The 16,115-nt window shown below is 45.4% G+C and overlaps 1 protein-coding gene across 3 annotated transcripts in view; it reads left to right on the top strand.

Annotated features, from left to right (window-relative positions):
* Window positions 1-16,115, top strand: part of LOC104862780 (S-adenosyl-L-methionine-dependent tRNA 4-demethylwyosine synthase TYW1) — a 182,239-nt gene that overhangs the window by 5,043 nt on the left and 161,081 nt on the right. For all 3 annotated transcript variants that reach the window (XM_033764905.1, XM_010625014.3, XM_010625015.3), the window contains 4 exons: window positions 3,175-3,276; window positions 5,803-5,997; window positions 8,005-8,295; window positions 13,717-13,839. In XM_033764905.1, the coding sequence (XP_033620796.1) occupies window positions 3,175-3,276; window positions 5,803-5,997; window positions 8,005-8,295; window positions 13,717-13,839 (711 nt within the window). The remainder of the gene's footprint in view (window positions 1-3,174; window positions 3,277-5,802; window positions 5,998-8,004; window positions 8,296-13,716; window positions 13,840-16,115) is intronic.

The following is a 16,115-nucleotide window of genomic DNA, read 5'->3' as shown; positions in this document are numbered from 1 at the left end:
TTTTTTTTTTTTTTTTTTGTACAGGGGATTGAACTTGGGTCCTTGCGCTTGCAAGGCAGGCCACTGAACCGCTGAGCTAAATCCTCAGCCCTCTTTCCCTTTAATTTTATCTAACTTTTAACTTTTCTTTCTGTCCACATCTTTTTCTTTTTGAAACAGCTTCTCATTGTGTTGCCCAGGTTGACCTTAAACTTGTGATCCTCCTGTCCCAGTCTCTCAAATATCTAGGATGATAGCCACGTGCCACCACACACCTGACTCTCAAACCTTATTTTGAAATTATTCTTTTCCTTTTCTTTGGTACCAGGGATCGAACTCGGGTCCTTGCACTTGTGAGGCAGGCAGTGGAACCATTGAGCTAAATCCCCAGCTCCTGAAATTACTTTTTGTTCTTCAACTTTTATAGTAGTATCTTGTTCACAATTTGAGAATGTATCTTTTTGAATTCCTTTTACTGATCCTGATTGATTTGTGTTCTTGGTTTTCTTGCTGTTGGTCTTTTCCCTGCTGCCTGGTCTTATTGTTGTTCTGTTTATAGGACAGAGTGATGGGATAGGCTGTATAGATTGTCTCTTGTGTGAACAGACTTGTAAATTCTCCTGGCATACTCTGGGCAGGGAGGGTCATGGCACGCATCATTTTTTGGCTCTGTGACCCCTCTAGCCACCATCCCATTTTCTACTCGTTTAGAGTGAAACTCTTGCAGAGTTCTGTCTGGGCTTGCTGTCTCTGCTTTCTCTCCTCTTGTTTATCCTGAGTCCCTGCAGTAGGCTTGTGCGCTCATCCCTGCACCAGGGACTTCCGTGCTGCTAATTCTCTGTCTTTATCTTCTGTGACCTGTTGGCTACATGACCCTCCTTTATTCTTCAGATATTCCCTTCAGTTTGCTCTTAGTACGTGTCCTCTTGGTTCTTTTCTTGTTCTCTTTAAATCATTTGCTGGTGTCCTTTCATCCTATTGACCTTCAAAGATAGGCGTTTCTCTGGGCGTGGTCCTGTGGCTGTCTTCCTGGTGCTCTGCGGGATCTTCTGATCCACCTTGACATTGCACTCATGAGGTCAAGGGTTAGGAGACTTTCTGTAAAGGTTTTGTAAACTGGGTGATCTTTATAGCAACTGTTATTTAGGTTTTGCAAGCCATGCGCTCTTTGTTGTGACCACTCAACTCTGCAGTGTGGTGTGGAAGCAGTGATAGATGTTAGGAAAATGGGCCGGCGGGCTGGGTCCCTGTCCACCACACAGAAGACAGAGGGCTGCGTTGGGCCTGCGGGCCTTCGTTTGCTGACTTCTTTATTTGATGCTGATCTGCAGATTTATGTTTCAGATTTGCACTGATCCTCTTGTTCCACTTGCCTGTCTTACATCTGCGTGGATGTCTAGGGAGCATCTGAAAATCAGCACCCTCAGGTTTTCCATTTTTTGTCCAAACCTGTTCTCCTTTACCATTTCTTTAAATGACAACCTCATCCTTCCATTCGCCTAGTCCAAAAAACCTTTGACTTCTCTTTCTTACAGCATATGTCCAGTCTATCAGCGAATCCTGTTTGTTCTGCTTTTTGAAGTAACCTGGGTTTGAATTACTTCTCCTGTTTTTCACCGCTGCTCTCCGAACCATCATTGTGTTCTGTCTAGGTGACAGTGGTCACCCTCTCTGCCTGGGCTACCTCACAGCCTGCTCCCTCATTACTTCCGGTCTGGCTCAGGCCTTAGTTTTATCTTTGAGGCTGATCACAGCCCTCCTATTCCAGTACCCACTACCAGGAGTTACCAGAGGACTCCATGGGCTTGAGGCTCGGTTCCCAAGACTGTCTGATTTCACACGACACTCGCAAAGGCCCATCTAGAAACTTGGGGGTTCCCATACCTCCTCCCCAGCTTTGGGAACTCAATAGGACCAGTCACAGAACTCAGAGACCTGCTTGACTTATGTCAATTATTGAGTGTTCTCTTAGAAACAACCTGGCTCAGGAGTAGGCAGCTGGAAGAGGGGTACAGGATGAGGTGTGGAGGAGTGGTGTGTGTGGAGCTGGCTCACCTTCTGCCCTGCATGTGTCCCCGCCTGTGAGCCCCACTGTGCAGGGACTTGTTACCTGGAATCTGTGATTTCACTCTGTGATCGGAGATGAGAGGGAGCTGCAGCTACCTCCAGTTCTGTGTGTGCTGTTTCTGGCCTATGCAGATCATAGTTTAGTTATAGTTTGGGCACCTGGACTATAGGAACCAGCCTGTGAGCTCGAAGCTGACCAAGCAAGGGGTGACGAGGATGAAAAAGAAAGAGACACAGAAACAGGTTAAAATCTGGGGGCCAGGGGGCTCATGTCTCCCTTTGGCATAGAGCCCCAAGTGACTGGAATGCGTTGGCTTTATTCACTCATATATGGCACGAGCAATTAGGGTTCCATAGGAACCCACTGTCTCCCACTCTCATGGTGCTTCTCTGGGCAAAAACTGGAGTTTCTACTTTTCAGGTGGCTTTATTTTTCCCTGCAGCGCATCAGCACACTTGCATGCCGTCTTTCCTGTCAGAGCTCCTGCAGAGACCAGTTAGGCCTCATCCTTCCCATCTGGTCGTCTACACTAGGGAGTCAGTGTTGCACAAACAAATGAAACAAAGGAAAATGTTTTCTTGCGGTACTGAAATCTGGCCAGAAGTTTTTGCTTTCTCCAAACATTTAGCTTTCTCCAACAAAGAGCTGGTAGAGTTTTTGCCTGGGGATCCTGGGGGAGAGTTGCCTAGTCCCTGAGACCTTGTGTCATTTGTCTCCAGTGCACATAGGCATCGACACTGGTTGACTTTTGTCTGCCCCTCTCCCTCTTGCCTCACATAGTGGCCGCTGCCCCACCAGAGGCCTCTGGCCTTCTGTCAGGCTGAACTCCTTGAACACTTTCTCCTGTCCCCTGCTTCTGTTTGCCATTGCTGTCCTCCTCCCTCCTCATGTCTCTTTCTGTGCTTCTGAATGATTGGCCAGCATACACTGTCCCAGAGTGAGGAGGACGTGGGGACATAAATGCTCAGTCTCTCTCCTGGCGCCACTGAGAGTATATGTGTTCTGATGGGAAAGACCTGTAACAGGACAAGTTTTTCATGGGGAATGCTGCATTTTCTTGCCAACACAGGCAAAAGAGGGCTTTTTGGTTTTTTGAAGACTTGATTTTTTTGTTTCGTTCTTACTAGGGATTTGCAGCACTTCTTGCTGAAGCAGTTACTTCTCTCAATCTGCCGGTGGAAGTTATTAATCTGAAAGAGTACGATCCAGATGATCATCTGACGGAAGAGGTTGGTCATTGTCTTACTGTTGTGTTTAATTACGACTGAAATTTAATCAACCTTCTGACATCTGGATGAAATAGAATGAATATTCAGAATAAATTAAATTTCTTGCTCAGGGATCTCAGAGGGTTGAACCGCAGTAGGAATGAGAAGTGTTGAATGAGTGACGTGTCTGTCACACTGGGTGTGGGGCTTGGGCCTGTTCCTGCAGGTGTTAGCTTCTACTGGGGTGCAGTACGTGTTGCCCTGTTTTGGAATCTCACTGTGGAGGAAGGTTGCTGCTGGTTGCTGTGTGCCCTGATGAGGACGGTGCACAGGCTGACCAAAAAGTCAGGAGCGCAGAGTTTGCAGGATAGAGGTCTCTTTGTTGTGTGACTTCAGCCTATGACTTAGCGTCTGTGAGGGTTTCCCTGATTCACCTGGAAAATCCACTCCCTCCCATCCACTTAGGCCTGGTGAGCAAGTTTTGCCTTTCAGCAGTGCTTCTCATGGTGTGGTCCCTAACCCAGCAGCAGTGGTGTCTCCCACTGCCTTGTTAGAAATGCAGATTCTCAGGTCTCAGACTAGCCCTGCTTAATCAATTCCTGTTCTTGGGGTTTCTTTGTTTTCCATTTCTGGGGAGTGATGCCAGGGCCTTCATATGGAACTACATCCCCAGCTCTTTTAAAATTTGAGACAGGAAAAAGAAAAAATGTTTTGAGACAGGGTCTCATTAAATTGCCCAGACTGAGTGTGAACTTGTGATCCTCCTGCCTCAGGCTTCCAGGGTGCTGGAATTACAGGTATATACCACTATTCCTGGCTGTGGGGCTTATTTTTAACAAATGCTCCATGTGATTGTGATGCAGATTTTGGAGAAACAGTTACTCGGGAGTCCAAAAGTTTTCTAAAAGGGCTAGGCACTGAGTATCTTTAGTTTTCTGGGCCATGTAGCTACCGTCAAGGCACAAAATAGCCATAGAGAAAAACAAGGGTGTGTGGCTGAGTTCCAGGGAAACTTTGCTTTAAAAACAAACAGCAAAATCCATCCTTGGGGGCACGAGTCCTACCTACTAAACAGGTTAAAATGGACTTGGGCACAGTGGGACAAATCTGTATCCCAGCACTCTGGGAGGCCAAGGCAGGAGGATCGCAAGTTTGAGTTCAGCCTGGGAAACTTGGGGACTCGCTGAGAACCTGTCTCAGGATAAAGAGGAAGGACTGGGGATGCAACTCAGTGCCAAGGTCCTTGGTTAAAACCCCAGTACTACCCCACCCCAGAGGCTGAGATTGGGAGGTTTGCTTGAGCCCAGGAGCCCAGCTAAGCAACATGAGCAGCATAGACCCTGTCTCCAAGACAAGCAAGAAAGCAAACAAGAACAAAACAGATTTGTCCATGAGTTATAGTCTGTCTTTTTGCCAGTCCTTTTATAAACGTGTAGCTGCAGTTCTGTCCCTTTCTTTCTTCCTCCAAGAAAACATGGGTGTACAAATGAGTGTGCTTAAACATGCTATAAATAATAATGTGTATGTATGTGTAGATACATCCCCCCCCCCAGTACTTTACTCTGAGGTATAGCCCCAGCCTTTTTTTTTTTTTTTTTTATTTTTGAGACAAGGTCTCACTAAATTGTTCAGGCTGGGCTCAAATTGAGATCCTCCTGCTGCAGCTTCCTAGAGTGCTGGGATTACAGATGTGTACTACCATGTCCAGCTTTGTAAATACAGTGGTACCTTGGTTCACGAACTCCATTCTTTCCTTGTTGCTGGTCACAAACTGAGTTAGATGAGAACTGAATAAAACTCAGAGATTAGATTCAGTGTTGACTTTATGGGGAAATCTGATTTGGTTCTTGTCCAGTTCAGTTTGGCATCCGAAGTGTGGAGTGAATTGAGTCTGTGAACTGAGATACCATTGTAATTTATGAAAATTAACTAGCAAAGGTGGATAATTATAAGAGTCACTTCATGACTCTTACTCTGTGAAAATGCACTCAGGGTGACTTTCCACTGGACTAGCAGGACTGAGGATGTTGTTATTTTGCATTGAGAGTTAATTTTCTTTGCATTTAAATCCTTTTTTCTTTTTCTTTGGGTGTGGAAACTCTGGGCTAAGCATGTGCTGTACCCCTGAGCTTTGCCCCAGCCCCTTACATTTAAACATTTTTTTGCATTACTTTTTCAAGTCCTTTTTCAGGAGCCTTTCTGTATTTTTCCCCTGACTGTTTGGGATCTTTATTTTTAGTATGATCAAATGGAGATGATAGGAAGTTGTAGTCCACAAAGTGGAGGAGTCTGTGCAGAAGGCCCCTGGGAGATACCTGGGCAGGAGAAGGGGGTACATGTTCCACATTTTCTTCCCTGTCCAAGGCCAGGGCACTGTGTTTCTTTCCCTGTGACAATGAGTTATGTTAATGAAAGTGCCCTTTTAGCATGGCATGAGAGTCTGCTTTTTAAGAAAAGCTTTGCTTCATTACAAGTAATTTATTTCTTGAGTGCGCTTGATAATTTGTATGTGTAATAGCCTTGTGAAGTGGTCACTGTCTCTGTTAGATTGCCAGTCAAAATGTCTGTGCCTTCCTGGTTGCTACGTACACCGATGGGCGCCCACCGGAGAGTGCGGAGTGGTTCTGCAGGTGGCTGGAGGATGCGGCCAGTGACTTCCGGTTCAGCAAAACTTACCTGAAGGGTATGAGATATGCGGTGTTTGGCCTGGGAAATTCTGCCTATCTAAGCCACTTCAACAAGGTTAGTATATGTTGAATGACAGGGACAAATTCTACCTTAATAAAAAAAAACAAAAAATACAAACATGTATGTGTATTTGAAATCTACAAAGTTTGTTAGTTAATAACAAATTTCTTGGCTTACTCTTTTTTTCTTCATTATTCTGGGGATTGAACCCAGCCAGGGTCCTTGCACTGAGTTACGTTCCTGTTCCTTTAAAATTTTGTTTTTGTTTTTGTTTTGTTTTTTTTGGTTATTTGAGACAGGGTCTCACTATGTAGTTGATACTGACTTGGAACTCACTATGTAGCCTAGGCTGGTCTCGAACTCACAGTGATCCTCCTGCCTCAGCCTCCTGAGTGCTGGGATTATAGGCATGTTCCACTATGCCTGGCTAAAAGTTTTTTTAAATTTTAAAATAAAGGCTCCATAAGTTGCTAAGTAGACCAGGCTTGGTTTATACTTACCATCCTCTTGCCTCAGCCTCCCAGAGGGCTAGGATTATGGACATGTAACACCATGCCTGGCTCTTGTGTTACTCTATAGCTGCCACCTGCTGCAGGTGCCCAAGCTTGAGGCAGAGTGGGCTTTCAATACATTTCTGTTATACAGTGAATACAAGTGTGCTCCTTATTGTCCATTGTCTTAGTGGGAGACTCTTGGTATCAAGTCCAGCCTCCTGTCCCTGGGCAGAACCTTGTAGATGGAAGGTCACTGTGTCTTTGGGCTTTGTCACCTGCCTATCGTTTCATAAAATAAATGTTACTGCCCAAATTCCTTTTTTTTTTTGTCTTGTCTCTTTTTTTGTGGTACTGGGGATTGAACCCAGGGCCTTCACACCGAGTTTTACACTAGCCCTTTGTTTTTTATTTTTGTATTTTGAGACAGGGTCTTGCTATGTTGCTAGGCAGCTCACACTGGGCTCAAACTTGCGATCCTCATGTGTCAGCCTCCCAGAGTCCTGGGATTAGAAGCATGTGTTACCATGCCTGCCCTGAGCTAAGTCTTAATACAGCTGAACTCATTTTCTTTAAATCATTTTTAAAGGAGAATAAAAGAAAAACATTCATCATCCTTTATGTAATAAAATGAGGTATTTTTGTTTGTTTTCTTGGGTCATTTTTCTAAATGAAATGACTTGATTCCTATTTTTTTTTTTTATATCCTGTCCTCTATACTTTAAAAAATAAAACCATTGCCTGGGATTTAGCTCAGTGGTGCTTTGCCTGCTTGGCAAGTACAAGGTCCATAGTTTGATCCCTGGTACCAGGAAAAAAAAAAAAAAAAAAAAAAGTAAGACCATGGAGCATCCTATTATTTTCATGTTTCTAAGAGGTCACCAGAAGTTTAGCTTGTGCACAGCTCCCTGGAGCGGGGCTGCTGGGCTTGCCTGTCTTGGGTGGAGTGTGAGAGATGACAGGCAGCTTTCTTTAATTAGATTTTTATGTAGTTGTCATATCACAGTGTAGATTTCCCCTCATAGTTTCAAAGGAATTAGACTAAGAATGAGAAATTTGGATTGCTGAGTGTTTTCTGTTAGGGCCTGTCCCTCAGGAAGCCTGCTAAGCTTTTGCATCTGACTCCTGTTCCTGTTGAACCCTGTCTCTCAGCTTAATTGCCACCTTACAATGAAATACATTCTTGAGTTTATGGAAATGTAGGTCTGGCCAGCCTGGTTGAGTTATACTTTACTAGTAAATGGGCTTTAGTCCCATAGGTTTTGCTACATTTTTGGAATCAATTAATTTTGTTAATGAGTATTTTGTTCTGACCATGATTTAGAGTGGTCATTTTCAGTTTCTTTCTTGGCCATTAGCCCTTTGTCTGCTTAGAGTCTATTTGTCTCTTTGCTGCGGAAAGTTAGAATGTGGAAAATGCAGCCCTTTATTGTGGCCTGAGGAGCACTTTCCAGGGCTTCAGGTGTTGCTGCCACCTGGGCCCCAGAGTCCCCTTGGGCTGGTGCAGAGCAGTCTGCAGCCCGATTTCGGGGATTGTGACTCTGGGCGCACCTGGCCCTCTGTCCTGCAGGTTGGCAAAAGCGTGGACAAGTGGCTCTGGATGCTCGGAGCGCGCCGCGTGCTAGCTCGAGGGGAGGGCGACTGCGACGTGGTCAGAAGCAAGCATGGCAGCATTGAAGCCGACTTCATGGCCTGGAAGGCCAAGTTCATCTCCCGGCTTCAGGTGCTTGAGAAAGGAGAGAACAAATCCTGTGGTAGTCACTGTAAGAAAGGCAAGTGTGAGTCCAAGTCGCCTGGCTCGGAGGAGGAGACAGAGCCGGGGTCGCACCCTCAACATGGATCGCAGCCCAGAGACCCTGAGGTGGGTAGCCTGTGCTCACTTCTCACCACTTTGTTCCTGGGTGTGGACAGAGGCCCTGCCTCTGCCCCGAAAAGCCCCGGCCTGGGCCTTGGGCTGGGAGGAAGGTCTGGAACTTGGTGCTGGGGTCTTAGAGGGAGTAAAGCTGCATTTTCCTAGGTGTTCTTCTGTGTTGCTTCTTTAACTGCTGCATTGCTAGACTTGGCGATATGTTTACCACATTTCTCAGGTAAGAAAGGGAGGCCTAGAGAAGTTAATTGTTCCAGACGGAGCCCCTGTCCTATCAGCCCCAGGTGTCATCTCCCTGAGTGATTTCCATTTGTCACTTGGACCAAAGGCTGCAAGTCCTTGTGGATTCCTCTCTCTTCCTCACCTCCTAAACATCTCAGCCTTCTTCACATGCCCCGGTTCCTTTGAAACTCAGGTCTTCAGGCCACCTCGGTGCCGCTGGCTTCTCAGCTGTTAGCTTTGGCCACCTGATCACTGTGCCAGTCATGGGGGACTTCCAGTTCTGGCTCATTGTCTTTCACCAACTTTATTCCTGTTGTTATTCTCTGTGGCTCACATATCCATGTAAATGCTTTAACCATCACCCTGGCCTGACAGTTTCCGGGCCTTCATGCTGCCAGGAACCATTTTTGTCACCAGCCTTGGCGTCTGTCTCCCTTCTAGGGTGAGCGCTGAGATTCAAGTTCTGGTGGCCCTTACGCTGACCTTGCTCTGGGCCTCCACTTCACAGTTCTTTGATCCCATTTGATCTCATTTTCTTTTTCACTAGATACTGGGCACTGACTGCTTTCTTTACTTCCTTCTTTAAACGCAGTTTAGATTTTTTTTCTCTCTTTCATGAACACCTCCTGGTTCCAATGGCTTTGGCCTCTCCTCTCTTCCAGCCAACTGCTGTGTGCTTCATCTCCACAGCCTTGGCCCCCTCTCACGCTCCCAGATGTCTGCTCACACCTTCTTTCTCTCTCCCCTTCCTCTACGTCTTGTTTGAAGCCATTCCAGGCACCAGTGTGCCCACCTGTCTGCCAAACTTCCCCATCTTCCCTGTCCTCTGTCCCAAGACTGGCTGTCTGGGTCCTGTCTGCCCAGCCCTGGCATCAGGTCTTGGTTGCTTCTGTTTACTGCAGCCCTTTCCTGTACCATCAGTGGCTCCCTGCCCACGAGGCTCTACCCATACATAGATAAAGTGGAGTCACTTATGTTTAAACAAACAAGGAAGAAAAAGAAATCCTTGTTCCACATATTTAGTGGCGGATTTGTTTGTCTACTCTTTTTTTCTAGCCAGTGTAGAAAACTTTTTTTATTGAAGTAATTTTGCATGGCATAAAATTAACCATTTGAAAGTATGTAGTCCAGTGGTGTTCAGTATGTTCATAATTTTGTGCATTACCATCTATTATCAAGTTCCCAAATCTTTCTATCATCTCAAAAGAAAACCCCCTACTCAGTCATTCTCTGCTTTCCTCCCTGCACTCAGCAGCCCTCAATTTGCTTTATTGTTTGTTAGTTTTTGTCTAATAAATACCAAGGTCTATGCTCCCTGAGGTCAGTGCTTCCATCTGTTTTGTGCAGCTGTAAGGGAGACTGGATAACTCACCAAGAGCTGGAAGTGATACTCCTGACCAGCTCTGGAGGCCGAAGTGCTGGGCCGGCTGGTATCTGGTGCCAAGGGACTTCCTGCTGCCCTCTGCCCTCAGGACCTATGTTCCTCTGAAAAGCCCCTCCTCCAGCACCAGTGTCGTGAGCACTCAGTCCCCAACGTACTTCCCACTGGTGCAGACCATTGTGGCGTCTCCTGTGAATGGCCATATTTTCGGTGTTGGCACGTACTTCATGATTTCTTGGCTGAAGAGTGGAAAATTTGGATGTTATAATGATTAACTCTAGGAATGAGGCTCTTCTCCCTGCAAGATTTGATTTTGTGCTTTTTTTCTGTTTACTTGAAGGCTGCAGCCTGATGAGGGCAGCTTTGGGCCCTGACTTCCCTTAGCCTCTGCTCCTTGTGGTGAGTCCTTGTCCCTCCTCTTCCCTGTGACCTGAGCAGCAGTCAGGAAAGTGTCCCTAGAGTTCCGGTGACTGCCAGCTCCAACTCGCATCACCTGGTATTCCCTTGGTTCATGTTCAGTCTCTTTGGATTCCATATTTTTTGCCAGCTCAGGGGTATTTTTGAAATGAATTTTTAAAATATTATTCAGTCTAGCTTTGCACAGGACAGTTGCCAGATGTGTGATCTGCCACATGGATGGTAACAGAAGTCAGTTAACTCTTTTTTTTTTTTTCCTGGTTTGGGGACAGAACACTGAGTGACATCCCCAGGCTTATTTTAAGACAGGTCTTGCTAAATCCTTAAGTTACCCAGGCTAGGTTTGAACTTGTCATCTTCTCACCTCAGTTCCTGTATTGCTGGGATTACAGGTGTGCACCATCATGCTCAGCTGAGTTCTCTCTTCATTGCGCCATTTCCTCTTTAAAATTTGTACTTGTATATCTAAGACTTCACGAATCCCAAGCATAACTTTTTGTTTCCACCCACCCAGTGTGTTTGTTCTGGTGTTTTCCCTCGCAGTATGTCTATGTCCATCTCCGTTGCTTAAAAGAAGCCTGGACTTGCTTGATTTATTCCTGCGTGTAATTGCTTAGTGAGGCTGATTGGTTATCTGTCTTCCAAAGAGGACTGCCTAGTAGACATGTTCAGCTCGTGAGCCTTACGGGTTCTGTCCCGACTATAGTTCTGCTGCTGGCTCAGGAGCAGCTGCCAACAGTTTGTAAACCAAGGATCTCTCTGAGGTTCCGTTGCAGCTGGCTGGCTTGGCCTGTGGAATCTGCTCACCTCTGGCCTGCATCAGCTCAAATCCCTCCATTCCTCTCCTCCCACCTGTAAGTCCAAGCCATGTTTCTGGAAGTGAGTACGACTTTCAGAGTGTCCATAAAAGCACAAGTCCAAAGCCTGATGGGGTGGCCTGCCCGTGCTGCTTTCGTGGAAGCCACATCTCTTAGCATCCAGTCTGATGTGCATTTCTCTGCCCTTGCCCTGATGTCCGATCTCTTCCTCACCCACACTGGCCTCCTTCATGCTGAAACCTTTGTTGAGTGACAAGCGACTTGGAACATGAGTCTTCTGCTCTGCCTTTCCTCTTCAGTTCGGGCCAGTGTCCTTTCTCCCTTAGGGCACTGCAGGAAGTGGCTCATGACTGTCCCTGTCTGCAATCTTGTCTCCTTCTCTCCACCTTCCCAGGGAGCAGATCTCTCTAGACCACTCAGCAGCTTCTGACTCGCACATCCTGTACAGTGAGACAGACCCTTGGGGCCTGGCCCACACCTTCTGCCCCTGTTGTTTCTGAGGTAGTTCTGAGGGGTTGTAGTTGCCACGTGCCTCTTGCCCCTTCACCTGTAAGGGTGACACGTGTCTTCCCAGCCAGGCCAGCTGATTTATCCTTCACATTTCTCTCAGTGTCATCTCATTATCTTTGGTGGATTCTGAGCCGAGTGATTACAGTCCTTTTTTGAAAGCATTACCATTGTAATAGTCTCCGTTTCCGTGAGTTACTTTTGTGGGATCGGAGTCTTTCCGAGGAGTAGGGAATGTGTCACATTAATTTTCTAACCCTAATGCCTACCATGAATTTGTACTTAACGTTTATTGAAGAGAACTTTTAAGCTTTCCCAAGGTCGCGGAGGCAAGGTAGCAGCAGCTGTGATTACATTCTATGTGGAGATGAAATTGGTTCCTTTGAGAGCCAGTAAATTCCTGATGTGATAGTTTCTGCCAGAAACCCTGAGGTTCTAAGGAGAAGTTACAGAGGAAAGTCTAGGACTTTCAGCAAATCTAGCTCACTGGCCAAATCCAGCCTGCTGCCTATTTTTTAAAATGAAGATTTGGGGAACATAGCCATGTTCACTCATTTATGTCTTGTCACAGCTGCTTTTGTGTTAAAAGTGACAATGCCGCCTGTTTCACACAAAGATTATATATACTGCCACATTGGAAGTACTTACTGCTTGACCCCTTTTTAAAATTTTTAAATTATTTCTTAAATTTTTTTTTTTGTTTTTTTTTTCAGTACTCCAGATTGAACACAGGGACTGCTGAGCTACATCCCCATTCTTTTTTATTTTTCTTTTGGTACTGGGGATGGAATTCTGGTCCTTGTGCTTGCGAGGCAGGCAGCAAAACCACTGAGCCAACTCCCTGGCCCTCTTTTTTATATTCTTAAATTTTGAGACAGGGTCTCGCTTAAGTTGCTCAGAGTAGTCTTAAACTTGTGCTCCTTCTGCCTCAGCCTTCTAAGTAGCTGAGAGTACAGGTCTTACGTCACTGTTTGGCCCTTTACAGAAGAGGTTCACTAAGCTCTGGTCTAGGATAAGATGAGAGACCAGGTGATCCTTCTTGTTTCTTTTGTGTCTCAGATTCTGAAATGTTTTGGAAGTGAAGTAGGAGCAAAGGACACTTTCATTACATTTGTAGGAAAATGAGTATATCAGTAGAGCCTACAGTTTGGCTGGAAACACTGGACTAGAAGAAATAACACACAGACTTTTTTTTGGTGGCCAGGGATTGAACTCAGGCCCTTACGCTTGCAAGGCAGGTGGTAGAACCACTGAGCCAAATTCTCGGCCCTTTTTTTTTTTCTTTTTGAGACAAAGTCTCACTATGTAGTTCACGGTGACCTTGAATTCACTACATAACCCAGGCTGTCCTTGAACTCATGGCAATCCTCCTGCCTCAGCCTCCTTCCCTTCTTCCCCACAGTCCTTCCGTTGCTGGGGATCAAACCCAGGGCTGGACACATGCTAGACAAGTGCTCTACCACTGAGCCGCACCCTCAGCCCACTGATTCTTGCGTTTCTGCCTCATTGGTGTCTTCGTCCCATGCCCTAGGCAGGTGAGGTATTGGTGTTCTCACTCTGGGCCCCACTCACAGTAATGAGTCTGATGGCAAAGACCTAAGATGCCAAAGATCCAGGGTGGTGGTGTTTTTTTTAAAATAAAAAGATAATTATTTGTATTGCCATTCTTTTGGGTGGTTGGGAAAGTACTGGGGAGCCAACCCAGGGCCTTTTTGTTTTATGTTGTGGTCTCACTCAGTCACTAAGTTGTCCAGTTTAGGGTTGGAGTTGCAGTCCTTCCCCTTCAGCCTCCAGAGTGCTGGGATTTCAGGTGTGGTGGAAGTTGAAGTCTTAGGCTCTGTTCTTTTTTTTTGGTACTGGGGAATGAACTGGGGCCCTTGAATTTGCAAGGCAGGCACCTGAACCACTGAGCTAAATCCCCAGCCCTTAGGCTCTGTTCTTAGGGTAGCATGCGAAACCACGTTTGGCTCTAAGTTAGACATTGAAAAGCAGCAAACTCAGTGTGGGAAGCAGTGGAGAGAACGTGCCTCTGTCCCTCGATCAGGGCTTTTCTGAAGCATTTCTTTCCAGGAAGAAGAGCCCTGGGAGAGCTCCAGTGAGGAGGAGTCGGGGCCAGACGAGCACCTGAGCCTAAATTCTGTCGTTGACGTCGAGGATCTTGGCGAAATTATGAATCGCATGAAGAAGGAAAAGGTAACACTGTGTGGGAAATCCACAGCAGGTGATGTTTAGTATTCTGCTTCAGGGGAGTCTGTCTGAGCTCACAGTAGGTTTAATTTCTTTAGCTTCGGTCTGTCCTGAAAGTTTCCTGATTCTTTTTTTTTTGCCATATTTACATGATCTTTATGAAATTCTTTCTTCTCAACTCTGTGAAAAGAGATTCCTAGGAGAATAAGCAGACTTCAGGCCACTGACAAGTAGCCGGCTGCTGAGATTTGCCAGGGACCGCATGATGATGATACATGGTAGGGTTTTTTTTTTTTTCATGGAGATTGGAAGAGATTCTGGTGTCAGTTTGCCTCCTCTTTGTGTATGTAGACTGAGTCCTGTTAGGGCCAGGGAGGCCTGGAAGATTGGGAGGTTTTGGTGTGGGTTCCATGAGCTGAATGTGGGAATGTACAGTGTAGTAAGATTTTATGCAGATGCCAATGACCTGAAGTTGAAATAATTTGTAATATTAAAATTTAAAGTTTCGATGTAAGTATAAGCCTTGGAAAATGAGAATGCCCTAAAGAAAATGATATCAAGTCCATGATGAGCCTTGGAACAAGAATGAAGTAAAACTTCGAAAATCTGGGAAAATCAATGATGAAAACACAGATTCAAAGGAAAGCATTCAGTACGTGGCAGGATATAGTAATGTGAAAACTCAGTAGCCTTTTTGTTTCTAAATAATGGCCAGTTTCCATCTGGGTGGAATAGTGACCTCATATTACAGTAGCCACATAAGATACTGTACCTAATTGCATAAGGATCAGTTAAAAAGAAATGTCCCAAATCTGTATTGGCAAACTTTAATATGTTCCTGAAAGATAGCAAAGTAGACCCAAACAGCATGTGCAGTGAAAAAAAAAAAAAAATATATATATATATATATTTTTTGGTACTGGGATCGCACTCAGGTCCTTGCTCTTGTGAGGCAGGTGCCGAAACCACAGAGCTAAATTCCTGGCCCTACAGTGAATATTAAAAGAAAGAAATTTAGTACAGTAAAAGACACACTGCCATTAATCTCCCTCAAAATATTCTCCCTCACTTTGAGCACACTAATCCTATTGTTCTTCCCACTTTCTGAAGCAGATCTGGAAGCCCTCTTTTGCCCACTTTTTACCAAATGTGGTGGGAAATCTGGTGCATGCCACCCAGTGGGGAGGCAGGCTTGTGAAAACGTGAGGCTGTGTGCTCAGGCACTGTACTCATTGGACTGGCACCATTCGACGTCCAGCTTTTCAAAGTTGGCGTGACCACGACAGGGAGATGTTTTCGATTGGGTCTGAACACAGCAGGAGCCACAGCAGTGGCATGCAAGACATAAAAGCACTTCGAGAACTGCTTTGTAGAGTGTGGCAAGGATAAAATAAAAACAGCAGTCCTCGTACAGTGAGAGGAGACTGTTTCCGGGTGGTAGGCACAGGAGGCGTGTTGTAGTCCCCACAGTCGGGATTGATTTAAGCAGGGCTCTGGACGAAGTGTCTTCAGGGAAGCAGATGTAAATACACACAGTGTCTCAAATTAGCATCCCAGAAAGTTAACCACCTAGAAATGACAAAAATAAGTGGGTGAATACCCTGAGACCTAGATTACTTACTAATTACAAAGGGGAAAATGTTGATAAATTGTGATTCCCACATACACCAAGCAGTCAGGTCTAGCATAATTACCAATAGTAAAACCTCACCTTATGGAAGAGGAGCTGCTGAGGCAGGAGGATTGCTTGACCCAGGAGTTCAAGATCAGCCTGAGCAACACAGCAGGACCTCCTCTTATCCCAGGCTGGCCTTGAACTTGCAGTGATCCTCCTGCCTCAGCCTCCTGAGTGCTGGGATTACAGACATGTGCCACAATGACTGGCTACTTTTTTTTTTTTAATTGGTAAAACTGTGTCAAAATGGGTGTAATTTTATGGCTCTTAATGGAATATGTGAGTACTGTAATATTCATTAGTGAAAGTGTGTTACAGTGGTGAATCAGGTAGCTGATTTAAACAGCTTTACTGTGTTTGTAGTGAGGAATCTGGGGTAACTCCCATGTATTTTTTAATTTGATTTTTCATCTCATGGCCACGAGAGGGCACTAGAGAAAGCACTGATGAAAATTTTGGCGATCCAACTCTTTTTTTTGAAATCAAATGATTTCAGACTTCATGAGTTTCAAGCAGCCACTTTATGACATCTTAGCTTCCTAATAAAAATCTCATAAAATATCCTCAGATCTGGAGGAAGATAAGCGTTTTTTTCTAACTTTAGTAG

This window comes from Fukomys damarensis, unplaced genomic scaffold (assembly GCF_012274545.1).
Source record: "Fukomys damarensis isolate Sample0158 unplaced genomic scaffold, DMR_v1.0_HiC HiC_scaffold_17, whole genome shotgun sequence".
Lineage (NCBI taxonomy): Eukaryota > Metazoa > Chordata > Mammalia > Rodentia > Bathyergidae > Fukomys > Fukomys damarensis.
The sequence above is the reverse complement of the archived record's forward strand: the minus strand, read 5'-3'. Positions and strand labels throughout refer to the sequence as shown.